We start from the raw sequence: 24981 nt of genomic DNA, 5'->3' as shown, positions 1-24981 counted from the left end.
CCCAGCTTTGGCTGAATATTTTATATCAAAGGACATATAGTATTGTCAATGTTTTTTAAGAGTTGATCAGTATTTTTATTTTTCAGGGCTGGGAATGTTGGTAGCTGGGAATGTAGCTCAGTTGGTAGAGTGCTTGCCTAGTAATCATGAGGTCCTGTGTTTGATCCACACCATTGCAAAAACCAGGTGTGATGGTGTGTGCCTATGACCCCAACACTTGAGAAGTGAAAGCTGCAGTCACCCTTAGCTACATTGAGACTACCCTGGACTACATGAAATTCAATCTCCAATTTTTAAAATGTTATTATTGTCAATGCTGAGAACACCACTTTACATAAATATGTACTATAAACTAGCAAAATATGCTTAGGGTCATTCCAAAATTTGTTGGAAATTCTGTCCTGATCTCAAGCCAAAATTCACTTAACTTGTCTTTTTGAAACTCAACCAGCAGCTCAAACAATTTGAAAATTAAGTATTCTAACACAGTGCCGATATGTATTCATTTGATAGTTACATGCTGAGGGATGACAGTGGGAAAATACTAGAAGTATTTGTTTCCATATGAAACCACTGTTTCTACAATAGCAGGAAACCGTATGCACAATAAGAACAGTGCATTCATCACATACAAGAGTCTCAAACTTGAGCCAAGGAGTTTCAGGAAACATTGATTGGTGCTGAGTAGTCTGACAGTGGACCAATGCCTAGTGCAAATGTTATGTGTTCAGGACCAAAGCTGAATGAATTTGCATAGCACAAGACAGGCAAACACTGCCAGAAATAACTTGGATGCATTATGTTCTTTATTTTGAATTAATTCAGGTTTGCAGGTCTGGTAAGATAGCTCAGCAGTTAAAGGTACTTGCTCCATAAGCCCAATAGTGCTCCCTCGATCACCCTCCCCCCTCTTGCTTGCACGCACACACACTCACACACACACACACACACACACACACACCCTCTGAGTCCCCGTACTCTTTGGTGTTCTGCCACCACCCCCATTCACAATGTCATGGAAACTTTTGTGGCTCAGCTTCTAAACACAGCAGTCTGCCCTCAGCTGTGGTAAGGCAGCAAAACCCCCAAGAGTTGTTATGATAGGGACTGGAACCAACATGCAGCTGAAGAAGAGTGGCTAGGCTGACCCTCCCCACAGGAAACCCTCAGGGTTAGAAACGCCAATGGGCCAGGATGGGCCGGAAGCTGGCCATCGCGAAACGCTGACGGGAGATCACAGGTGGGAAAGATCCCAGCCAAGCTAGGACAACCGCCAACCCATGTCTTGTAAAACACAGACGTCTGCTGACTGAAAGAACACACCTTTATTGGTTGAGCACAGAGGGAAAGTACACTTGATAATGACACACGAAGAAGCCCCAGTCTCTGAATCATTTGTTCCGGGGCCAGTTCCCTCCAAGACGACTGTACTGGGCATCGTCACGATCTCGGAGAGGCTGAAATGAGAAGCATGACACCGAGTCAGCATCTGAGCTCTTCCCAGCACCCACGCCTGGCTTCTACTGCCCTCCCCACCTCCCAGGACTTTCCACACATCTCATACCCATCTTGTCAGGTCCCTTAGTTCTCACTCCCTTCTCTCATTCCTGACTCCTCCCTCAGGGCTTACCTGATACAGCTGTTCATTCTTCAACAGGGCTTGAATGTCAGAAACTAGAAGCAAGGAAAGAGAGTCATTGTGAGCTGGGGAAGATGAGACAACGCTGCAGGAGGACTCTGAGGCCAGTCACACCCTCCCTCATCTGCACGAGCATCATGGGCATGCATGTTCTTTCAGCACCCTGTGGTACCAGTCCCTAGGGACTCGATGAAGCCAACCCTACCACCATCAACATCTTTCAGCCAGTTCATGAGCTGAGAGAGAGAGAGAGAGAGAGAGAGAGAGAGAGAGAGAGAGAGTCCTTCCACTAACCCCCAGAGAGCCTTCCAGTCTCATGTCCTGCAAAGCAGTAGACTCCCAAAGCCAGGAGCAGAGTGGCAATGAGGTCAGTGATGATGATGCCAGCCACAGTGGCTGAGTCCAGCTCCACACAGTTCTGGCACACTGTGGGGGAGGAGAGAAAGTTTTCAAGGTCAGGGAACTGTTGCAGAGCCTAGAAAAACCCTAGGTTCCCCATTCCAAGACTCACACTTTAGAGAGATGGTGATGACTTCCATCTCCACCCTCATCCCAAGGAATTGCTGAAGAGAAACATGACATAACTTCCACTTGATGGGGCTTTACCTGAGGAAAGGACTAAGCCCCTCCCCAAGCCAGCCCCTGCCTCCCGGCTGTCTTAGTCACACCCTCTCCCATTCTAAAGCACTCCCTGACAAATCTGGTCCATACCACCGTGGAGTGCCCTTGGTTTGTTTAAAGAATAAATCGGTTCGCCACAGTCTTGCTTTTAGACAGAATGTTCTCACATCCAGAGGGCCCATGATCTCATCCCAGTGGGTCCAGGAGGCACATACTTCGGTAATATACTTGTATGGTAGACACTTCCTTCGACAGCAACTCTGTCCCATTACACTTATATATCCCTCGTGGGTCCAGGATGCCTTTTCCCAAGTTCAGTGTTTTATTTTTTGAAAGCCATGCTTCCGCCGATCCCTCTAGATGCGTGATGCTGGTATTGCAACTCACAAAGACTTGGTCCTCATATTCAGTCACTGATATCTTGAAGGAGCTCCCTAAGAGGGAAAACACCATGATCAGAGGCACTCTCTGCTATGTAGCCGACCCATCATTCAACTGAATAGTTATGGACCTGACCATGTGTGCAGTAAGGGATACGATTCCCAGTGAAAGGGGCAGAAAAGACCAGAGGAAGACTTCAGGAAGTTATCCAGAAACTGCAGAGCCATGAAGAACATAAGGCTGTAGTCCAAGCAGAAGACAGATTGTACAAATTAGCTTTAACTGCCAGCTTAACTCAGCCTAGAGCCACCTGAGAAGAGAGTCTCTAACTGATGGATCGCCTACATCAAACTGGCCCTGTGTACATGTCTAGTATAAGTGATTGTCTCGATAGCCTTACTGATGCAGGAGAGCCCAGACCACTGTGGGTGGCACCATTCCTTGGGCAGGCAGGTCTGGGCTGTATAAGAAAGCTAGCTGTACAAGGAAAGGAGCCAGAAAGAGCATCCTTCCATGGTTTCTACTTTGAGCTACGGCTTGAGTTTCTGCCCTGACTTCCCTGAAAGACAGACAGACCTTGACTTGTAAGCCAAGTAAATCCTTCCCTCCCTTAAGTTGCTTTTGGTCAAAGTATTTTATTACATCAGAATTCAAACTAGGACATGGATCCTGAGTGACTTGGGGCAAAAGAGAAAACCATGAAGCTGGATTGATCCAAGAACTTTCCCAAAAATTAAGTTCAGACCACCGATTAGACCGCTGGGGTTCCCCAAGAGACCTGGGAATGCAGAAAGATGTTCTTAGCCTGGAGACGGTGCCTTTTATACTAAAGACTTCTAATTCCTCTTCCTAGCCAATAACCCTCTCACTTCAGCTTCTCACCCTCATCCTTCTCTGCTATCTCCACTCCGGTATCTGCCAGGGTACTGAGAGGCTCAGCATGAAAGCCTTTTCCAAGGCCACTGACCTCTGGGACACAGAGGAGCTGTGAACTACCAGCCCAGTGATCCAGATTTCCCAGGGCAAAGCCCATGTAAGAACATTCCCTGGGAACATAGCTCAATGGCAGAGGCATATGCAATGCCCTAGATTTGATCTCCAGTACTGCCAGTACACATGCTGGCACAGTGACTTGAATCTGTAATCTCCACACTTGGAAAGCTGAGACAGCAAGGCCAGCCTGGGCTACAGAGTAAGTGAGATCCCATCCAAAAAAAAAAAAAAAAAAAAAAAGTAGTTCTATCAGCATGATAGCGGCAGCTGGGACAGAGACATAGGCACTGTCATCTGCAGCAGCCTGAGGAGTTCCTTTAATCTTGGAGGAAATTTAACTCAAGGAAAACCCAAATCTTCTCCTCCTTCAACAGGAACCTTTTAGGATGAACCAGTAATGAAGCAATTTGGGGGTTATCTTAATATAATTTACATATATTAATATAAGGATATTTTAATATAGAGTTTAAGCATGCATGTTAAGAGAAAAAGAGGCACTCCTGAAGGTTTTCCAGAGAGAGATGCACCTTGTCTTTACAACAGCCATATACACTGTATGGGTGGGCTTTGAAGTTCTTATCCACAGAGTTGCTAAGAAACCTAAATGAGGGGTTGGGGACTTAGCTCAGCGGTAGAGCACTTGCCTAGCAAGCGCAAGGCCCTGGGTTCGGTCCTCAGCTCCAGGGGAAAAAAAAGAAACCTAAATGAGTTCACAGAGTGGTTGTACGGGCATCTGACAGGGTTACAATTGCTTAAATAAAAGTCTAGATTTGGGGTGCCAGAAGGCATCTTCACTATAAACAAAGTAAGCAGTCTTATTTGTGAGAGTTCTAGAAAATGTTCTAGAGAGAAATGAGGCCCTACTCCCAAGGTCATATACACGCAGACATTAAGCCTGTTGCCATTTTAACACAAAACGCCTGTATAGGAAAAGCCTAGCACATGGGCAACTTTCACAGCAAGTGTTAATTGTGCTGAAATTCTCAAGTCTCAGCTTGAGAAGCTTCAACTAGCTTTTGGGGTGAGAGGGTCCTTTCCCTTCTGTGTCTCTGTAATTTTTTCTGTCTTTCTAGCCTACCTCAGGGCCACACTTGCTTAAGGAGAAATGGCCAATATATATATATATCAAATCAGTTTCTGAGGCTCCATATGGGGGTGTAGGAGCCAGAGATGCGCACAGTGGGCCTTCCCAGACAGCCGGAGAACATCTCTCAGCCCACAGGGTCCTGCAATGTCTGCTGCCAGCAGCAGCAAAGATGGAGTCTGTGTGTCTCCACTGTGCACACAGGAGCATCCTCCAGAACGTTCCAAAATGGCTGCCCCTGCTGCCTCTGAAGCAGGAGTGTCTAGGAGCATGCTAGAGAAGACACGGGTGCATACAGTTCTTTTCCTCTTGTAGTCCTATCTTCTCTGGACTTCTTTCCGGTAGAACTCTCTGGTGGCCAGACAGCTTTTAGAGTGGCCGCTTGGCCTGGTTTCCCAGAGACCGCTGAGTTCCTGAGATGTGAGCTCTCCAGGGTTACTCTGGGGTTAGTTTGGAGTGTCCTCCTGCACTCTTAGAGATCTGCGCCTGAGCTACAGGCCCAGCCCAATCTTCGGTTTTAAAAGTGAACAAACTGAGAAGAGCTGTTACCTACTAACTCTACTATAGCATGTCCATCTGTCCTGAAGCTAACTTTTCTCAAGGTTACTTCTGGATTCTGAGCTGCCGCTCCAGGTGGTTATATAACGATGGCCGACGACCAAGAATCGTACTCCAGGAGGCCAGTTGCCTTAGAAGATGCAATGGGTGTAACTTCTTCCATTACCAGCCTTAGGCCCAGGCACATGCAGTGTGAAACCGTTTCCTACAGACGTCTGGTCCAAGGCCATGGATACCACTAAGACCAATGTGAGCCTTGACTGGAGTAGTTCAAAGCCAAATGCTTGTTTCCTATACCCCAACCCCGCCCTTCTGACCCTCCCCTGCCGGATAAACTGGAGCCAGCACTGAGATGCACTTCCCAGTGAACTTCTTCCAGTGATGACATCCCTCTCAGTTCCCTTCCTTCACACAGCTGAAGCAGCCTCACTTACCTTGAGGGAAAAAAGCAGCCAGCATCAGACCAGCCAGAATCCCACTATGTTCCATCTTCCAGAGGAATTCACCCAACAGAGGCAAGCCACAGAACAATCGGCCAAGGTGGCACTCCCCTCCGCCAACGGACTCATGGGTATTCAGAAAAAGGAAGAGTGGGGGAGGAGCCAGAAGAGATCTGCCTCTCTGCCTTTGATGATGGGAGGTTGTCAAGGCAAGAGTAGGTTAGGTATAGGGTGCAAAGAAGGACCAGGTGCAAACCGCTCTTTCTGGGGCAGAGCTTGGGAGTAAAGGCAGAAGGCAGAGGAGAGAATATGAGGTAAGTTCATTTTGGCTTCTGCTAGGTGAAGGAGATTGAGAATAGCTTTTCCTGGGTCATTGGTAACAAATGGAGAAAACCTCAGGCTTCCTTTGGACAACACCACTTCATTTACTTACAAACAAGAAAGAGTCACCTCTTCAAATCCATTGAGAGAAGCGGTGAGCCCCATTACACAAACCACATTAATAGTCCCTCCCATTTGTTTCTGGTCAGCTTCAGGACCCTTCACAGGGCAGTCTGGGCACACTACATCAAGCTGCTTCTAGCCAGATGGGCTTCAGAAACCCGCCCCCCGCCCCCAAGTCAGACATCTGAATCCTAGATCCAGCGTGTAGTACCCATGGCACCAAGCATGGAGTTCCATAGCTTGTCTCCCTTGGTATCACTATGAGGATTCAGAGAGGGGTGTTTGCATGGTGCCTCCACATCAAGTCTTCTCAGATTGAGATTCTTCTTAACAATATAATCCACTCACTTGTATAATTGAGCCTCCCCAGCAGACAACAGAGTTTCTCTACCACAGGCTGTAGGAATCTGAAACTTCCCACACCGCCACAGTTAGACGGTCATCTGCCTGGGGACGAACTATATTTTGTGCCTGGTGTCACGTAGGAGGTCTGTGAATTTCTGTTACCCATTGACTGACTGAATAAGACAATAGCCTGAGACCCTGGAAATAGCCCAGGGTTGTGTGCCGAGAAATATGCTAGCTAGTTGGGATGGGCCTACCTATTTTCAAGTAGGTACCACTTTGACGGTCTCACAAGAACAGGGACAAAATTGCTCAGTGAAGGTCTACACTAAGATGCTTTTCCATTCTGAACTCCAGCCCTAGCCACCTAAAAGACCTACCTAAATCCGTGGGTTCTGGGGTCAAGTGACAAACTACAGACAGTCCTCAACCCATTGTGCAAAGAGGTTCTAAGGATAAGGGGGTTTCCACTTGGGAGTCTGGAACCCTCACTCCCCGCTACCTGACAAATGCAAGCCTCCACAACAACAGGAGATAGGCCTGCACAGAAGCATCCCTGCTGGGGCCCCTGCTGCCCGCACTTTAAGAAGAGGGTGGGGACACTGGGGTTTGCCTCTGCTTAGAGCCCCAGCTCAAAGGATGCTGCTGGGCGGAGCCAAGCTAGCTGTTGCACAGGCTGGCTGGCTGGCTGCTGAGGGACCTCCACAGCTCTGCTAGAGAAGGAAGGAGACTGACATGGAACAGGAGAAGGGTCTGACTGGCCTCGTCCTGGCAATCTTTCTTCTTCAAGGTAAGAGTTTACTTGAGGGTCTGACAGCCGGAGGGAGGCTCATGAGAAGAGGCCACGACCAAGAAGGCAGCGTTATTGGAATCCTAATTAACCTTGAGCCAACTTCATTTGTGATCTCAGAATTCAAAGAAGGAGAGGCAAAAATGAGGCCCCCAGCTGTCCTCTGCTGGAAAAAAGCACAGGGACCAGAGGGCTGAACTGGCCGCCATCTTGGGCTTGAATGCAGTTCAGAAGGACGGTGCAGCCGGGGTAATGACTCGGTCAGTAAGGTGCTTACCATGTAAGCATGGGAATCTAAATTCAGTCCCGAGAACTCACTACAAATGAGAGTGTGGTAGCACACTCTGGTCATCACAGTGCTGGGAAGGCAGAGACTGATGGATCCCTGAGGCTTTCTAGCAGGCCAGCCAGCCTTGACAAATCAGGTCGATTAGACAGACAGACACACACACACACACACAGAGAGAGAGAGAGAGAGAGAGAGAGAGAGAGAGAGAGAGAGAGAGAGAGAGAGACTAGATAAGGAAATTGGGAGAAGAAAAGGGCATATTCCATGGACCTACGGAACATTTGTCTACAAAGCTATTTAACTAGTCAACAAGCATGGGAAGGTCCAGACACGTGAGACTTCAGAGAATAAAAAAATGAGTAAAAACCTTCTGTTCTCAAGAGCTCAGAGTGATCATTAGAGAGACTAGTTTCACCGCAGACACACTGAATACAAGGTGCAGCTTGGGAACGCCTGTGTGAAATATCCAACAGGAAATAGGTGAATTAGGCTGACACCCAGGTACCCCAGGGGGAAGCTAAAGTCACAAAAATTATCTTTTTATTTGTTTGTGTGATTGTTTTGTGTTTGAGTGTGAGGGTGTATGCATGCCATCATACAGATATGGCAGTCAAGGGCAACCCGGAGGAGCTGGTTCTCTCTCTCCACTGTGTGGGGCCTAGAATCAAACTCTGGTCCCCAGGCTCGGCTGCGAGCACTTTTTCCTGCTGGTCCATCACTGTGTTCCTCCCTCCTTTCCTTCTTAACGGGTCCTACTCTGTAGCCCAGGTTGGTCTCCAACTCACAGACATTCCTCTTTCTTCAGCCTCCTGAGTACTGGTGTTAAGTCCAGGCATAAGCCTCCACACCCAGCTAAAAGCCCGAAAATTCTTGAAACTGCAAAACTTTTTTGTGATGTGTCAAAAACAAAGAACTGAGGATGGAGCTGTAAGGAACCAAGAGAGTATGAAATATTTGCTGGGTATAGTGGCATCTAAACGCAGTACTCTGGAGGTAGAGGCAGGAAAATCAGGAGTCCAGGGCAACCTGGGCTATACGTAAATTCTAGGTCAGCCTAGACTGTACGAAACCCTGTCTCAAAACAGCAACAACAAACAGGGTATAAAATGTTGGACATGAATAATACACTAATATAAAAATATATTTAAAATTTTAATTTGTGGAATTTGATGAAATGAAGATCATGGCTGATTAGAATGGTTTCAGTTGCAAGGTATGAGTAGCTGCCAGACCTGTTTTTTTTTTATTAAAAAAAAAAAAGGTGGAGGGGGTGATAAAGAGTAACAAAGGTGGAATTGTGCTAGGGAGGGATTTGAGTGAGAGGCAGAAGAGGTGGCGCACGCTTTTAATCCCAGCACTCGGGAGGCAGAGCCAGGCAGATCTCTGTGAGTTGGAGGCCAGCCTGGTCTACAGAGTGAGTTCTAGGACAGCCAGGGCCACACAGAGAAACCCCATTTCGAGAGAGAGAGGAAACAAAAGAATTAAAAGATGGGCGAACACCTTGTTTAGCTAAAGGAGAAGGCGATGCATATAACAAAGGTCTAGAGTAGATATCGGAAAGACTGAATGGAGAGCAGAGTCCAGGGCACACAGAGGAAGGTACAGGTGAGAGGAGCAGGAAGCAGGTGCAGGGCTCTCACGAGGTGGGCTCGTAATCAGACAGGAAGCAGGACACAACAGCACCACTGCTCTCCACACAGGGAGGGAGGCAGAGTCACTGTGGTAACACTATGTAGACCACAGCAGAGTGGGAGCCGTGGAGAAGCTGGCAAGAGTGGAGAAGCCTCTCTGGGAGAAAATGGAGGAAGCCACAGACAACACAGCCTAAAAGACAATACTGAGAGGCCCGAGGGAGGCTTCTAGAAGGAATACCAGGTTAAGCAAAAGAAAAGCTAAGCCCCGAGTCCAGCTCAGCCACCAGGAAGTTGTGAACACTTGAACACCACTGCCCTCTGAACTCAGTTCTCATACCAGTCAGCTAGATATTTGGCTACAGGGGTTCTTGAGTCTTGAGAGCCCACACTTAGATATGCAAATGTCAACAATGTCAGCAGTCACTGCCCTCTCCTTTCCTGTTGACTCTTTGTAGAATGGAGAGTCTCCTTGCTCTCCTATGATACAGCCAGGTGATTAGAGATCAGGGCCAGTAAAAATATTTTTAGGGGCCATAGAGATGGCTCAGCATTTAAGAGCATGCTTACTGCTCTTGTAGAGGACCAGGGTTTGAGTTCCAGCACCCACAAGATGACTCACAACTGTCTGTAACTCCAGTTCCAAGAGACTGGGACGTTCTCTTCTGGCTTCCACCAGCACTAGGCATGCACGCAGTATGCATGTACTCACTAGGCAAAACACTCATGCACATAAAGTAAATCTTTAGAATAATAATATATTCAACTGTTGTGTCCATTTACCCCATTCACTCCCATAACTATTCATCTGAAAATTAGGCTCCTCCCACATTCTAGGCACTGTATTTGTGTCATGCATAAACAGCATCAGCCTGCAGTAATTGTAAGGCAGCTGATGCTTCCAGCTACTTCTGTTAAACTTGGACTAATGACTAGCTCCCCCATCACTAACTCTACATCTAGCTCCACCTCTTCCAAATCTGTATCTTTAATGGGTTGTTTATTTTTCTATCCAAAATGCCTTTCCCTATCCAGTGAGCTTTTCCTTGTTCTTCAATATAGGCCAAATGTCATTTCCTCTACTAAGCTTTTTTCTTGAGCAGAATCAATTATTTCTCTTTTCCTCTCCCCTCCTCTTCTTTCCACTGCTCTATTTCTCTCTCTCTCTCTCTCTCTCTCTCTCTCTCTCTCTCTCTCTCTCTCTTAAGACGGTATCACTATGGATCATTGTGTCCTCAATGATCAATATGTAGACTTTCAGAAATCTGTGCACCTTGCCTCCCAAGTGTCAGGATTAAAGGTGTGTACCACCACACCCCTCTCTCTGTCATGTTTTATGAGTTTTATTTATTTATTTATTTTTGGTTTTTCGAGGCAGGATTTCTCTGCATAGCCTTGGCTGTTCTGGGTTGGTCTCATAGAGATCCGCCTGCCTCTGCCTCCCGGGTGCTGGGATTAAAGGCGTGCGCCACCACCGCCTGGCTGAGTTTTATCAAATTCTTAAGACAGCCATCCCAGGATACCCCCATTGAAAGTCTAGTTTCTGATGGTCCAGTCTTAGTTATGTCTTACTAAGTTATGTCTGTAGTAAGGTCCATGAAACTGCCACCATAGTAAAAAGGTACATAACTCTATTCCACATGGGGGAAGGAATTGCTCCCATGATGCCCCAACTTCAGATGGCTTAGCCTCAGTTGCATACCTTGCTACCCAAAGCAAGAGCCATGAAATTATTTCTCCCAAGACCTTTGGTTCTGCCATGCCCATGTTTGAGCACCAATTTGTTATGCTAACTTTTTCCTGGAGAGACATGAACATCTATTCACTTTAGGTAGGACACTGATGCAAAGCAAAATAACAATTCTACCAAAGTCCAGCTTAGTGAATTACTTTAGTTGGCTTACTTAAAGAGAAAGGGAGAGGGGTTCAGTGCAGGATTTTGGGTAGCCTCAAAACAGCTACATCGCTGCAAAGTTCCACCCCATTACAGATAACAAACTTATAGAAACTGCATCGTGGAGTCTTCTGTTATCTTTCATATACCTTTGTAGAAGCACTGGGGGTTAGTAGCAGCTTCAAAATACTCATTCTCTAGAAAGTAAAACTTGACCAGCTCCATCTCAAATCATCTCCTTAGCACAAAGTCAGGCTAGCCAAGAGTCTACCATGAACAACAAAGGCACACTCATCATTCAAGAAATCCCAAAGATTTAGAAACTCCCACTCAGAGGAGCTAGAAAGATGGCTAAGTGGTTAAGAGCATACTGTTCTTGCAGAGGACCAGAGTTTGGTTCCCAGCATCTACACCAGGCGGCTCACAACTTCCTATAACTCTAGCTCCAGACATTTGATGCCTCTGGCCTCCAGAACCAGCCGAACTCTCATGCACATATGGACTTGTTCTGATGTCCATACTCAGACACACACAACTAAAAATAAGATAAATATTAGAGAAAGAAAGAAAGAAATTCCCACCCAGAAAGGTAGAGCAAAGACCAAACACATGTTTAATTCAGTTTGGTGATTTAGGCTACAACCAGGAAAGAAACACAGATACAGCCATTGCTGTGGACTAACTAGTATCTGTCTTGATCTTGACCTCAAGTAACCATGCAAATACCTGGCACATCAGAACAAGCCCGTGCCCAACTGATTCTTTATTATTCTTTTGTCTTTCCAGGTACTGTGGCCCAGTCAAAACAAGGTAAGAGAAATGGTTTCTCTCTATTCTCAAATTCTGAGGAACTCCATAGAAGTATGGCTTCCTACAACAGCAGTCTCAGGGGTTGAGAAGATAGTTCAGCAATCAAGAGGACTTCCAGAGGACCTAAGTCCAGTTTCTAGCACTCACATGGGATGGCTCACAACTGTCTGTAACTCTAGCTCTAGGACACCCAATACCCTCTTCTAGCCTCCATGAGTACCTGTACATACATGACATATACTCATGCATACACACACACATACACACACACACACACACACACACACACACACACACTTTTTAAAAACCAGTAGTCTCATAATTTAGAAAGGGAATAGTTTTGAACAAAGGTGGTAAGAATCAGAAAGCTGACATTTCCATTATCAACCAATCAGTGTCCTGCTGGGACCCATTCTGGGCAATATCCCTAAACCTAAGCAATTGTCTGGTTCTTGCAGTAGAAACAAGATCCTAGTAACTAAGCATGTCTTGAAATATGACTGAACCAGCAGCATTAGCATCATCTAGGAGCATGTTAGTAACAGATCTCATCTTTCCAGAACTACTAAATGTGACCTGGAATTCTAACATGATCCACATGTGATTTGCATGCACCATAAAAATGTAGACAGAGTGTTGGGATGGTCTTCTGGGACAATTACAAAGACCCTTCACAGAACCATAACTTTTTCCTTTCCAGAAAACCAAAACCATTTGATAAAAGTGGATGACAAACGAGGGGATGGCTCTGTATTTCTGACATGTGGCTTGAAAGACAAGACCATCACGTGGCTTAAAGACGGGAACACAATAAGTCCGAATGTAACTAAACACACATGGAATCTAGGAAGTAATACCAAAGACCCCCGGGGCATGTATTGGTGTCAAGGAGCAAAGGACAAGTCAAAGCCACTCCAAGTGTATTACAGAAGTATGTAACCCCTTCACAGTGTCTGTTCGGAATTCAGCAGAACTTACTGTTCTGGTGGGCTTACCGTCTAGAACAAGGCGGGGATAGATGCTAAGCAGTGATTTATGGTAGTAATAATAATAGCTAGTTCTCTTTGTCTGGGGTTACTACTCTTTAAATCAATACTTCCCATGGCTTCCTGAGAAAGTACAGCCCTGTACAACCTGCTTAACCTTTGGGTGGACCTCATGGATAAAGCAGTTCAGCAAACAATTCAGTTAGGAGGAGGAGACCTGGGATTGGTGTACAGTGGAGAGGAGAGCAGGGTCGTTGAGACTGGAGACCAGGTCTTCCTTCTTCTTCACCTAGTTCCTGATTGTAGAACTGTTTAGACTTCCCCGGGACTTCTCGGAGAGTAACACTGGGAAGCAACAGTTCTTGGGGCAAGGCTTCTCCTTGCCATACCACACACCGGGGCAGAGGCTGGTGGACTGAAGAAAGGAAAAATGCAAGAGTGCCTTATGTCCTGAAGGAGGTCCGTCCCTCCCTTTGTCTTGTCCCCACAGTGTGTGAGAACTGCATTGAGATAAACATAGGCACCATTTCCGGCTTTATCTTCGCTGAAATCATCAGCATTTTCTTCCTTGCTGTTGGTGTGTACTTCATTGCTGGGCAGGATGGAGTTCGACAGTCAAGAGGTAAAAGAAACTAGATGTGGTGGTACATGCTTGTGGTCCTAGGTACTTAGGAGGCTGAGGCCGGAGGGCCCTGAGTTCAAGGCCTGCCAGGGCAACAGAGCAATACTCTGTCTTAAAATAAAGTTTGTAAAGGGCTAAGGGGTGGGAGATAAACCTCAGTTAGTAGATTGCTTACCTAGTTTGCACAATACCTAAGGTTCAACCCCTAGAATACACAGACCATATGTGGTAGCATGTGCCTCTAATCCCACTCAGAGATGGAGGCTAGAGAATTTTCATTTCCAACTACATAGAAAGTTTGAGGCCAGCCTGATCTACATAAGACCCTGTCTCAAAACGAAAAGGAAGCAGCTGGAGATATGGTTCATTAGTAGAGCACCTGCTTAGCTTACTTCAAACTCTGAATTGATTCAGTCTCTTTCACTGAATAAAACTGGGTAGGGTGACACAAGCCTGTAATCCCAGTATTTAGGAGGCAGAGACAGGAGGATCCAAAGGTCAATGTCATACAAGGCTACATAGTGAGTTCAAGGCCAGTCTAGGCTACATGACACCCTGTCTCAAAACAAAACAAACAAAACCCATAAATAAAAAATCGAGGGATGTAGTTCAGTGTAAAACACATATGCAGCATGTGTGAAGTCCTGATGCTCTGGAAGAAAAAAAGAAGTAAAAGAGCCAGGCGGTGGTGGCGCACATCTTTGATTCCAGAGCTAAGGAGGCAGAGGCAGGTGGGTGTCTGTAAGTTCGAGGCCAGCCTGGTCTACAAAGTGAGTTCCAGGACAGCCAGTGCTGCTATACAGAGAAATTCTGTCTCAGGGGGCAGGGGAAAAGAAGTAAAAGAATGTCCTGAGTTAAGAGATGGGACCAACTAAGACCCTTGGCTTCCCTCTTATCAAAATAGACCCAGAGGGGAGACCAAGTTGGTGTATGTTGCTAATGTGCATAATTGGTGACCCTATGTCTCTGGGGCAGGGAAGAAAGACATTTCTTATTATTCCAGCATATTTGACTAGCCTAAAATTTGGCCTCTTTTTTCTTTCTTTCTTTTTTTTTTTCTGTTGTTGTTTTATTAAGGTAGGGTCTTGTAAGGTAGCCTGGAACTCATGTAGCTCAGGCTAGCTCAAATCCCTGGAGTTTCTCACAAGGAGTGAGATTACAGGCACCAGTTACCATGCTTGATCTCTCTGTGTGCTTTAAAATTTTATTGAAGACAGGCATAATGGCATATGCCTTTAATCCCAGCACTCCAGAGGCAGAGGCATGTGAATCTCTGTAAGTGTAAGCCTGGTGTCTATACATCGAGCTCCAGGCTAGCTAAGGGTTACATAGTGAGATGCTGTCACACACACACACACACACACACACACACACACACACACACAAAAACCCACAGAATTAATTATTGAAGCCAAGTGTAGTGGCTCACATCTGCAATCCCAGCACGAAGGAAGCTGAGATAGGGGGATCACCTCAAGTTTGAGGTTAGCCTGGTCTACATAGAGAGCTCTAGGCCAGCCAGAGCTACACTGTGAGATCCTGCCCTGAAGAAAGAAAGAAGAAAGGAAAGAAAACATTTTTTTAAAGTCTTATGTAACTGCGTCTTCTGCCTCTGGTTCACTTGCATCTACCTCCCAAGTGTTGGAATCACAGCATACGCTGCAGCACCTGGTACATGCAGTAGTGGACATCAAACTCACGGCCTCACATGCGCTAAGCACTCAACTGACTGAGCTACATCCCCAGTCCCTCAAGAAGAAGCCTTTTATTGAAGTAAAACCAACATATAGAAAAGTGAATCACAAGAATACAACTAAAACAAAGTTAACAAAACAAACATATTTGTGCATCGGACACTCAGTTTAAGAAACAGAGTATTACTAACACCATAAAAGCCCTGCTGATGGTAACTTCTGGCCACTCCCTGTGCCTGAGCATGAGCACTAGCCTGACCTCTGACCACAGAGATGTTTGGCTTGGTTCTAGTTCTGTGGAAATGTCCTTGAGCAGTACAGTCTTGTGTGTGGCTTCTTTGGCTCAGCAATGTGCTTTTGAGAAGGATCCGTACGTAGTCTTCTGTGCTGATGGTTCTTACGCTATTTAGAATTCCATTATGTGACTAATTCAGTGTATCACCATTCTGTCTTTGAATGTCTATTTTGTCTACTTTGTGTAGCTTCGGACAAGCAGACCCTGTTGCCAAATGAACAGCTCTACCAGGTAAGGCGCCAAGGATGAGGACAGACAGCTACAGTTGGTTGGGGCGGACCTTTAGGGCTGAGGGCAAGTTCTTTGGAAGCTACTGTAGGGATAAAGAGCTGTGGTTGCTGTGTTGGATAGCATGAAAAACATAAAGAAAAAGACTAAGAGAGACCAAGGTAAGGATCTGGTCAGAAAAAGCTGAAGAACACACTGACTGAGACACGAAGAAACTCCACAGGAACCCTCCATCTCCTCATTCTCTTTTGGCTCCTAGAGCTGTGAAGCACCAAAGTTCTGTTCATAAAAATATCCAATGAATGTGCTTCATGTTAATTAATAAAAGATAGAAACTGGCTGGGCGTTGGTGGCGCACGCCTTTAATCCCAGCACTTGGGAGGCAGAGCCAGGCAGATCTCTGTGAGTTTGAGGCCAGCCTGGGCTACCAAGTGAGTTCCAGGAAAGGCGCAAAGCTACACAGAGAAACCCTGTCTCGAAAACAAACAAACAAACAAAAACAAAAACAAAAAAAAAGATAGAAACATGAGTTGACGATGCTGTCCTCTTCAGCCCCTCAAGGATCGGGATGATGACCAATACAGCCATCTCCAAGGAAATCAACGGAGGAAGAAATGAGCTCAACATGACTCAAAGTAGGTGGGTTCTTCACCATTCATCCTGGGGCTGTGCCTCTGCATGGTTGGCATGCTTCCTAGCTGCTGCCAAATCCCTTTTTCCAATAAGGATGAGAAACGGGGTGCCTGTGGTGCCCATGGTTAACTATGGAGTCTCTTTTCTAAAGTCAGTAGTCCCAGGACTGATTGACTGCATGGGTGCCATAAGCATCTGTAAATCCTCTGAGAGCAGAGCCTCCAGCCACAGAGATGCTGAACATTAATCTTAGCCTCATTAAGCTCTTTCAACAGCCACAGTTTTTGTGTGTGATGAAAGACGTCCTAGCCATTACAGGAACACCCTTGGCCTCTATGGGCCTGATGGCACTGGTATGCCCTCCCCCCTCCCTATGATGAGCAAAAATGTTCCCTTCTACCTAGTGTCCCCTCTAAGGCAAAATTGCCGTTAAGACCCAAAGACCAGGGCTGGAGAGATGGCTCAGAGGTCCTGAGTTCAATTCCCAGCACCCATATGATGGCTCACAACCATCTATAATGAGATCTGGTGCCTTTCTTCTGATGTACAGGCATACTATATACATGGTAAATAAATAAATCTTTTAAAAAAAAAAAAAACCAAACTGGGCCTGGTGATGCATGCCTTTAATCCCCAGTCCTCCGAAAGCCGGTTCTCTGTGAGTTCCTAGCTATCTTGGTCTAGTAAAATTAATTAATTGATTGATTGACTGACTGATTAATTAATTAATTAATTAATTAATTAAATGGGGGAGGGCAGGGAGAGAGAGGGAGAAAAACAAAACCTAGAAACCTTTATTAACTTTTTAAATCAGCCTAGCAACCAAGCCCTTCCCCAGTGTTAATCAGGAAGACAGATTTGAGAAACATCAATTGGTTTTCTGACCGATTGCAAATTTTCTTTCTCCTTCTAGGTGTTGTCCCTCCCATCCAGAACCCAGGATCAAAGCAATGTGTTTCAGAAACGGCCCGGCTTTCAGCCCTGCCGTTAATCTGCAGGGGTGGCAAGCAGAGAGGAAGAACCGTCTGAGAAAGTTTGGGTTTTTCTCAAAATAAAATAAAAGTCCAAGCTTGGGTTAGCTGGTGGTGTAACTCGGTAGTGGAGCATTTGTCCAGCTTTGGTTGAGGTTCTGTTAGATTCTCAGCACCCTACCCCCAGACCCCACCAAAAAAAAAAAAAAAAAAAAAAAAAAAAAAAAACCACAGTGAGGGGAAAACAAGCATTGTGGTGTCTGCAGAGCGCCACCTATTGGGGAAAATTGTAAAAGACAAAATTAAAAGACGTATAACCCACATCTCTGTCCAAACAGACATTTTCTTCTTTTTAATTTTCATCAGGTTCTTACGCTGTTCATAATTCAGTGGACCCATATGGCAGTGGGGTGGCTCATCAGGTAAAAGTGTTCGCTACACAAGCCTGAATCCTCCAAAAAGTCAAAAAAAGAGAACCTACTCCACCGTGTCGTTCTCAGATCTCCACACACATGTGAAGCATATATACATCCCATACATACATATCCCACACACTTTAATAATAATAAATAAAAACTCAGTGAATTATATATGTAGTATGTAGTTAAAGGTCTCCTTCCCCTGGATCCCTGGCCACAGGGCAGTCCTCCCCACAGGCAAGAGAGCTTCTTACACATGCTCTTGGGTAAGCACGGAAGAGCGAGTTCTCAAGTACGCATTATTCTCCCCTCCCTATTCTTCACACCAATGATCTAACACTACATAGCTTACATTTTCTCCTAACCCAACCTGAAGACTATGAAGCAGAATAAGGTAGAAAAGATCAATTACTGGCCATTGACTTATTTATGGATTCACTTACAGCACTACTTGTACTGCCTATTTGCATGATTTCACCTGCTCCCTGGAACAGAAGGACAATGAGAAACAGCTAAAACAATGAGTCGCTGGGAGGCAGAGGCAGGTAGATCTCTGTGAGTTCAAGGCCAGCCTGGTCTCCAAAGCGAGTTCCAGGAAAGGCGCAAAACTACACAGAGAAACCCTGTCTCAAAAAACAAAAAACAACAACAACAACAACAAAAAAAAATCAATGAGTCGTTGCCCCTAACAACCTGCTGCCTGCCACATAGCTTCTGTAAAAAGTTGCTCGCTTGCCTACCCCACCTTGTGGTTCTCAAGTATAAGATGAGAATACAAACTGGACCTGGATGGAGGCCTCTCGGGAGCTGTCCTGGCTTCCATCCGCTGGTGACATCACTGTGCTCCCATTGCTGATGGAGTGTTTACTCCAGAAAGATATCAGCAACATTGCTGGAGACCCCTGGTGGGACCTCCTTCACCTTGACCCCAGTTGGTCCAGAAAGCGGCTACTCAGTCCACCAAAAGTCTCTGGAACTGGGAAGCATGCACCCCTGATGGGATTCTAGGGTCCCATTCCAGTGGCCAAGGAGACTGAGATACCCAGGACTGGCTTTCCAAGTGGGAGAAGGTTGAGATTAGGTGGGACATCCAGACCCCAGGGAGATAGGCAGGAAAGACAGCGTGGGGTTGATCACACTATGGATTTTGCATCCGTAGCCTTGATGGGATACTAAGGTGGCACTGGTCTCTAAGAAAAAGTTAGATTGATCTCCAGGGAAATGGATAGACTGAGAATTTAAAATGAGGATGTATAATTTCTGAATGCATGATGAATGATTGTAATGGTCCTACAGCTCTGTGGCTATGGGGCTTGATTGAGCCTGAATAGCCACTCACCTCCAGTGATAAGAGGTGACAGGGATATGGGTGTGGCCCCTAGTTAGACCTTAAGTTGTCCTGCAACCAGCACAGAGCTATAAAGTCCCCCAGCTCCTGGGTAGAGAACTCTTCTCATCATGGGGTTTGCACTGTCCCTCTGTGAGCCCCCACAGTCGTGTGAAAACTAGTAAGCCTGAAGAAGGAAGGAAGCACTCCCACTAGGTTCTCCAGAGGATGAAATGGAGCCCATGTTGCTGCTTACCTATCGACTCCAAGGCAAGACCGCCTGATCCTGCCCCTGCAGTGGCATCTGCCCTGATGCCATGCTGATCAACCTCATCTGGTGGCGGCTCTGCCAGACTCTGGACCACTGTGTTCCAGGGATGAGCCCATTCCAGTGTGCCGACTAATGGAAACCCTAGGTCCTCCCCTCATCCCAGATGACGGCATCTGTATAATCCAGCCTCATACTTGCCTGGAGAGGAGGGAGAGCCCCTCCATGATTGCAGAGAAATTATAAAAGGTATTTTCTCCTCACAGCCAGACTTTAGAGGTCCAGTTGCTCCCCAATTTAGATACAGAACTTTCAACAGATAGGACTGAAGCCTACAACCCCCTCGCATCAAGAGACTCAAAATGACAATATATCGAGAAAGGGGGCTGCTTACCTCAGGGGGCAAAGAAGTTTAAAACAGAGACAGGAGCTGGAGAGATGGCTCAGAGGTTAAGAGCACTGGCTGTTCTTCCAGAGGTCCTGAGTTCAATTCCCAGCAACCACATGGTGGCTCACAATCATTCGTAATGAGAGCTGGCGCCCTCTTCTGGCCTGCAGTCATACATGCAGGCAGAACATTGTATACACAATAAATAAATAAATATTTTTTAAAGGGGGGGTTGGGAATTTAGCTCAGTGGTAGAGCGCTTGGCTAGCAAGCACAAGGCCCTGGGTTCCATCCTCAGCTCCACAACATACACACACACACACACACACACACACACACACACACACACACACACACACAGACAGAGACAGAGACAGAGAGACAGAGACAGAGACAGAGACAGAGACAGAATCCCCCAGCTCCTAGAAGCAATTTGGGCCCCTGACTGTGGCAGTGGTCACTGTCAGGCTTACATAAGGAGTCAAGGTTGAGCAAGTTGGAAAAACCAGCTGGCAGATGAGGCAGCTAAAAAGGCTGCCCTCTTGAGTCTAGACATAGCCCTATGCTCCCTCTCTTTATCCCCCAGAAGGTATGAGGTATGTTAGGTATGTTTACACTCCCTGTGCTCCCAGAGCCCTCCTCATGTTAACTAAAGGGGGAAAACTGATTAAGGAGCTACTGAGAATTAGGAGATCTGGCTGGTTACTGCTACAAATAGAAAAATACCTGATATGACTGCCCCCCACCTTGTCCAGCAAGCTCATGAAGCAACCCTCCTGGAAAAACTGCTCTCCAAGAATTGTTGCAAAGATATTTGATGGTCACAAGGTTGCCAACACTGATCCAACAAGCTAGCAAAGCCTGTCTGCACTGTGCTTGAAACAATCTCAAGCAGGGGACCCAAGGCGCCCCACACTGACACAAAACCAGGAGTTTTATCCATTGAGACATCTAAAGGTGGGCTTTACTGATGTTCAGTCCAGCAGAGGGTGCCCATACTTGCTGATTATAGTGTGTACTTTTTCAGGCTGGGTAGTTCTTCCTACCTGCACAGAGAATTAACTTTGACCTTGCACATTCAGTTCCACCCTCAATTATCAGACCTTGTTGAGAGAATAAATAGAACTTTTTAAATGGCACAGGTCAAACATTGCCAAGAAACAAACTTCCCTGGCCAGAAATCCTCCCACTTGAACAAATTAGGGTGCATTGCATGCCCTTCAAATATGGTTACTCTCCTTTTGAGAGCGCACACCTTTAATTCCAGCACTCAAGGGGCAGAGGCAGGCTGATCTCTGAATTGGAGGCCAGCCTGGTCTACAGAGCAAATTCCAGGATAGCTAGACTACACAGAGAAACCCCATCTTGAAAAACCAAAACATAAAATGTAAAAAAGAGCAGAAATTATATTTGGCCACCCACCTCTACTGCTCCCAAAGGTCTCAAAGGACCTCCAAGAGTATGGACACACTTGCCTCCAAGGTCTCTTGAAAGATTTGGCTGACACTGCACAAAAACTTCCCACCTCCTCAGCTCTTGAAGTTGCAGGTGTCAAGCTGTGGATACATCAAGCTTAAGTGAACACAAGCCAGAACGCACTGTGAGAGCTGACCCAGACTACCCTCTGAAATTGACCAGCTCCAACAATCTCAGAGTGGAGGTAACAGCTCGGCTCCTACTCTGCCTCTCTGCGTTCTTCCTAATCCCATGGACATACATCCAAGCCAACCCTACTCAGCCTCTGACCTTGTCACATAAATTAGTCTGGAGAGCAACCCTAGTGCCTTAGGGTGATGCTTCTACTAGAAGTAGACAAGGCTAGATCATCCCTCTGACCTCATCATGCTGTGATGAAACTGCCCACACCAGTAAAACAGACTGTGATTCCTTGTGGAGATGTCCCCAACTAGTGACAGTCTATGGACAAATGGCCAGAAGACAAAAGAACACTTGTGGATTGTTGTGGAGAGGGATCTATTGGTCTTATCTTAAATACTGGTTGTGACATTCATAAGTGGACTTCACTGTGAAAGGGGCCTGCAAGACCCTCCCATAGAGGAACAAGGAGTTAAGGTCTTAACAGGCCTTTGTTTGGAGGGAACCAAGGAAAAATAATGTGGAAACTGACCATAGAAAAACCCTTCATCTGAGAAAGACATGTCTTAAAAGGCTGGCTTTAATAAATGCCGGCCATGAGCTTCTTTGCCTAAGGCATGACTGCTGGACATGTTTACATGGAAGCCAAGTTACTCATACTGGAGTAGGAATCACTAACCAAAACCTGACTAACAACACAAAAGGGGCGTGTTTAACTGGGCCACCCAATCAGGTCATAGGAAAAGCCCAACTTTTGGGAAATCAAAAGGACTGTACCAGACCAGTTAAAAGAACAGTAGTTCTGCCTGGCAGTGAGGGCTCACACCTTTAATCCCAGCATTTGGGAGGCAAAGGCAGGTGGATCTCTGAGTTTGAGGCCAGCCTGGTCTACAAAGTGAGTTCCAGGGCAGCCATTGCTACAAAAAGAAACCGTCTCAAAAAACAAAACAAAGAACAAGCAGTCCTCACACAAATACTTCACCTGCCCTGAAGATGTTTACACCTGTTGCCAGACAGACAGGTACAGATTCATACTCTTGGTCCCTGAATTAGATGTGCTCCCAGGAAGCAAGTTTCCAAAAGAGGTTCTGCAATACTTACACCCCTTAGATTCTTTTACTACCCCTTGCTAGAAATGCCGCTACAATAGGCAGCCAACAAGTTCAACATAGCCAGCTCTCTACTCAGACCAAGGAACATGTAACTATTGTTCAGGAAAACATAGTCACTCTTCAGGATGAAATAGATTCATGGACAGCAATGGTTCTCCAAAGTCTTAGGATATTAAACTTGATTGCCACAAAAAAAAAAATTAAGGTATATACATGGTTTTAAATGAGAAAGTCTGTTTTTAATACTAATCGGGTAGGAAGAGTACAAAAAATGCAGAAAAGCTATTAAAAGGGATTAAGGCTAAAGGTACAAATGAGAGCTTCTGGAGTACAATACAATCATGAGATTGTCACCTAGGTCTTGTGTTTTGTAGTCTTTAGGGCTTTATTGTTTCAGCTTTAACAATAAATGTCATTTTGAGCATGTGTGGAGTATTAGTTACAAATAGGAATAAAAGGTATAGTTGGAGGATATCTGCACCTGTAATTTTATTCAAGTAAAATTCACTTTGTAGTAGTTGTATCAATGTATACTACCAATCAGAGCTAACAAGTGCCAGCTGCTCCTGGGCACGCAGGTTACCAGTTTATTGCTGATGTTTGAGCTGTGCCCATTAGAGTTGGTTTGGGGATGTTGTTTATTTGTTTGTGGTTTTTTGTTTTTCTCTTTTGGGGGCCTGCCACCCAGCTCCCAAATAAATATACAGAGACTTATTCTTACTTATGGATGCCTAGCCTTAGCTTGGCTTGTTTCTAGCCAGCTTTTATAACTTAAATTATCCTGTTTCTCTTCTATGTTTTTGCCTCTGGGTTTTTTATTTTTCTTTATCCTACATATCTTTTTTTTCCTTCTTACTCCGTGGCTGGCTGTGTGGCTGGGTGGCTGGCCCCTGGTGTCCTCTTCTCCTCCTTTTCTTGCTCCTCACTCGCTTGAGTCTAGATTTCTCCTCCTATTTATTTTCTCTGCCTGGCAGCTCCATCTATCCCTCTCCTGCCTTGCTAGTGAGAGTCTGGCTCTTTATTAAACCAATCAGGTGTTTTAGACAGGCAAAGTAACACAGCTTTACAGAGTTAAACAAATGCAACATAAAAGAATGCAACACATCTTTACAACATTAAATAGATATTCCACAGCATAAACAAATAGATTTTCAACTAATATTCCACAACAGTCAATATGATTTTTAAGGGGGCATCTCAGTGTAGGGTGAGTTTTCTGTTTATGTGTTGTTTATGTGAGGTAGCCTAGATTAGCCTCAAACTCACTGTATAGCAAAGGATGACCTTGACTGCTCCATCTTCCCGCCTCCTTGTCCCAAGTGCTGAGATTACAGCATGCTTCACCATGCCCCACACAGTAGAGTTTTAATTTTCATTTTCCTTATTAAGCTAAGAATCGACCATTTGTTTTTCTTTTATATCAGATTAGGGATTTTTTTCCTTATAGACTTTTGTCAGCCCTGTACATATCTGGGGAAACTGTATCTTTTGTGGTATTTGTAGATGTTTTAAATTTTTCCTTTTGTTTTATGTGCATTTTCAAATATTCACATGTAATAGATTTCATTTGTCTTTTATAACTTTTAGGTTGTATTTTTATTTGTAAATATTGAGATTTATATATATTTGAGACAGGGTCTCACTATGTAGCCTTGACTGACCTGAAACTCTATTGATAGACCAAGGTGGCCTTGAACTCACAGAAATCTATCTGTCTCTGCCTTCTGAGTATTGATATTAATGGCATGTGCCACCACACTCTGAAAGATTTATATTTAAAACTTCTAACTATTGAAATTTTTGTTGAGACAAGGTGTACAATTCAGACTGCCCTTGAATTTTCCTATGTTGTTCAGCTAACCTCCAATTCATAATTCATAATCTCTAACATCAATTTTCTTTTTAGATTTCTTCAAGACAGGGTTTCCCTGTGTAGCCCTGTCTGCCCTGGAACTGGCGCTGTAGACCACACTGGGCCTTGAACTCAGAGATCTGCCTGCCTCTGCCTCCTGACTACTGAAATTCAAGATGTGTACCACCATGCCCTGCTTCTAACACCAAGTCTGTAATTGTATGTGTGCATGCTGTACATATGTGCACTTGTGTGACGTGGCACACACGTGGAGGTCAGAAGACAGCTGCTTTCCTCCTACCTTTACGTGGGTTCCAGGGATTGAACTCTAGGCACCAGCCTTGTGCAGCAAGTACCGTGAACTGCCGAGCCATCGCTGTTGCCCTGAAACGCTGAATTTTTAAAACTAAATTTCAGCTCTCAAAGGTTGTCTTTGATCTACACACATTTGCACACCTGCACTCACACACACACATATCACAAATGCACACTCATATGCACACCTGAATTTTTTCCCAAAAGATGTCTCTAGGAGGTAGAACCGCAGTAGATACTCAAACACTGCACAGTGCCTTTACGTATGTGATAAAAAATACGCATGACATAAAATTTGTTTGCGGCGAGCTCCTCGACCAGCGAGGAAGAACGACCACCATTCGAGGATTCTTCTC

General features: G+C 45.4%; 2 protein-coding genes across 2 annotated transcripts; one reads left to right on the top strand and one right to left on the bottom strand.

The window, feature by feature from the left end:
* Positions 1-1391: 1391 nt before the first annotated feature.
* On the bottom strand, positions 1392-5766 carry Cd3d (CD3d molecule). Its single transcript, XM_036191638.1, has 5 exons — positions 5711-5766; positions 2476-2694; positions 1934-2065; positions 1631-1674; positions 1392-1457 (listed from the first exon to the last, which is right to left on the bottom strand). Exons 1-5 carry the CDS (start codon positions 5763-5765, stop codon positions 1392-1394), a joined length of 516 nt encoding a protein of 171 aa, XP_036047531.1. The 5' UTR covers position 5766.
* A 1474-nt stretch (positions 5767-7240) lies between these two features.
* Cd3g (CD3g molecule) lies at positions 7241-17368 on the top strand. Its single transcript, XM_036191629.1, has 7 exons — positions 7241-7295; positions 11896-11931; positions 12620-12850; positions 13396-13527; positions 15704-15747; positions 16297-16383; positions 17291-17368. The coding sequence occupies exons 1-6, from the start codon at positions 7241-7243 to the stop codon at positions 16360-16362; spliced, it is 564 nt and encodes a 187-aa protein (XP_036047522.1). The 3' UTR covers positions 16363-16383; positions 17291-17368.
* Positions 17369-24981: the final 7613 nt, after the last annotated feature.

The sequence above is a fragment of the Onychomys torridus genome, chromosome 7 (assembly GCF_903995425.1).
Source record: "Onychomys torridus chromosome 7, mOncTor1.1, whole genome shotgun sequence".
Lineage (NCBI taxonomy): Eukaryota > Metazoa > Chordata > Mammalia > Rodentia > Cricetidae > Onychomys > Onychomys torridus.
The sequence above is the reverse complement of the archived record's forward strand: the minus strand, read 5'-3'. Positions and strand labels throughout refer to the sequence as shown.

Bases quoted from the DNA above. Each gene is read 5' to 3' on its own strand.
- Cd3g (XM_036191629.1), top strand. From the start codon at position 7,241: ATGGAACAGGAGAAGGGTCTGACTGGCCTCGTCCTGGCAATCTTTCTT. The intron at 13,528-15,703 runs GTAAAAGAAACT...TACTTTGTGTAG, and splicing joins TGGAGTTCGACAGTCAAGAG to CTTCGGACAAGCAGACCCTG. The intron at 15,748-16,296 runs GTAAGGCGCCAA...TGTCCTCTTCAG, and splicing joins CAAATGAACAGCTCTACCAG to CCCCTCAAGGATCGGGATGA.
- Cd3d (XM_036191638.1), bottom strand. From the start codon at position 5,765: ATGGAACATAGTGGGATTCTGGCTGGTCTGATGCTGGCTGCTTTTTTC. The intron at 2,066-2,475 runs GTATGTGCCTCC...CCTCCCCCACAG, and splicing joins CATACAAGTATATTACCGAA to TGTGCCAGAACTGTGTGGAG. The intron at 1,458-1,630 runs GTAAGCCCTGAG...TTCTCATTTCAG, and splicing joins AGAATGAACAGCTGTATCAG to CCTCTCCGAGATCGTGACGA.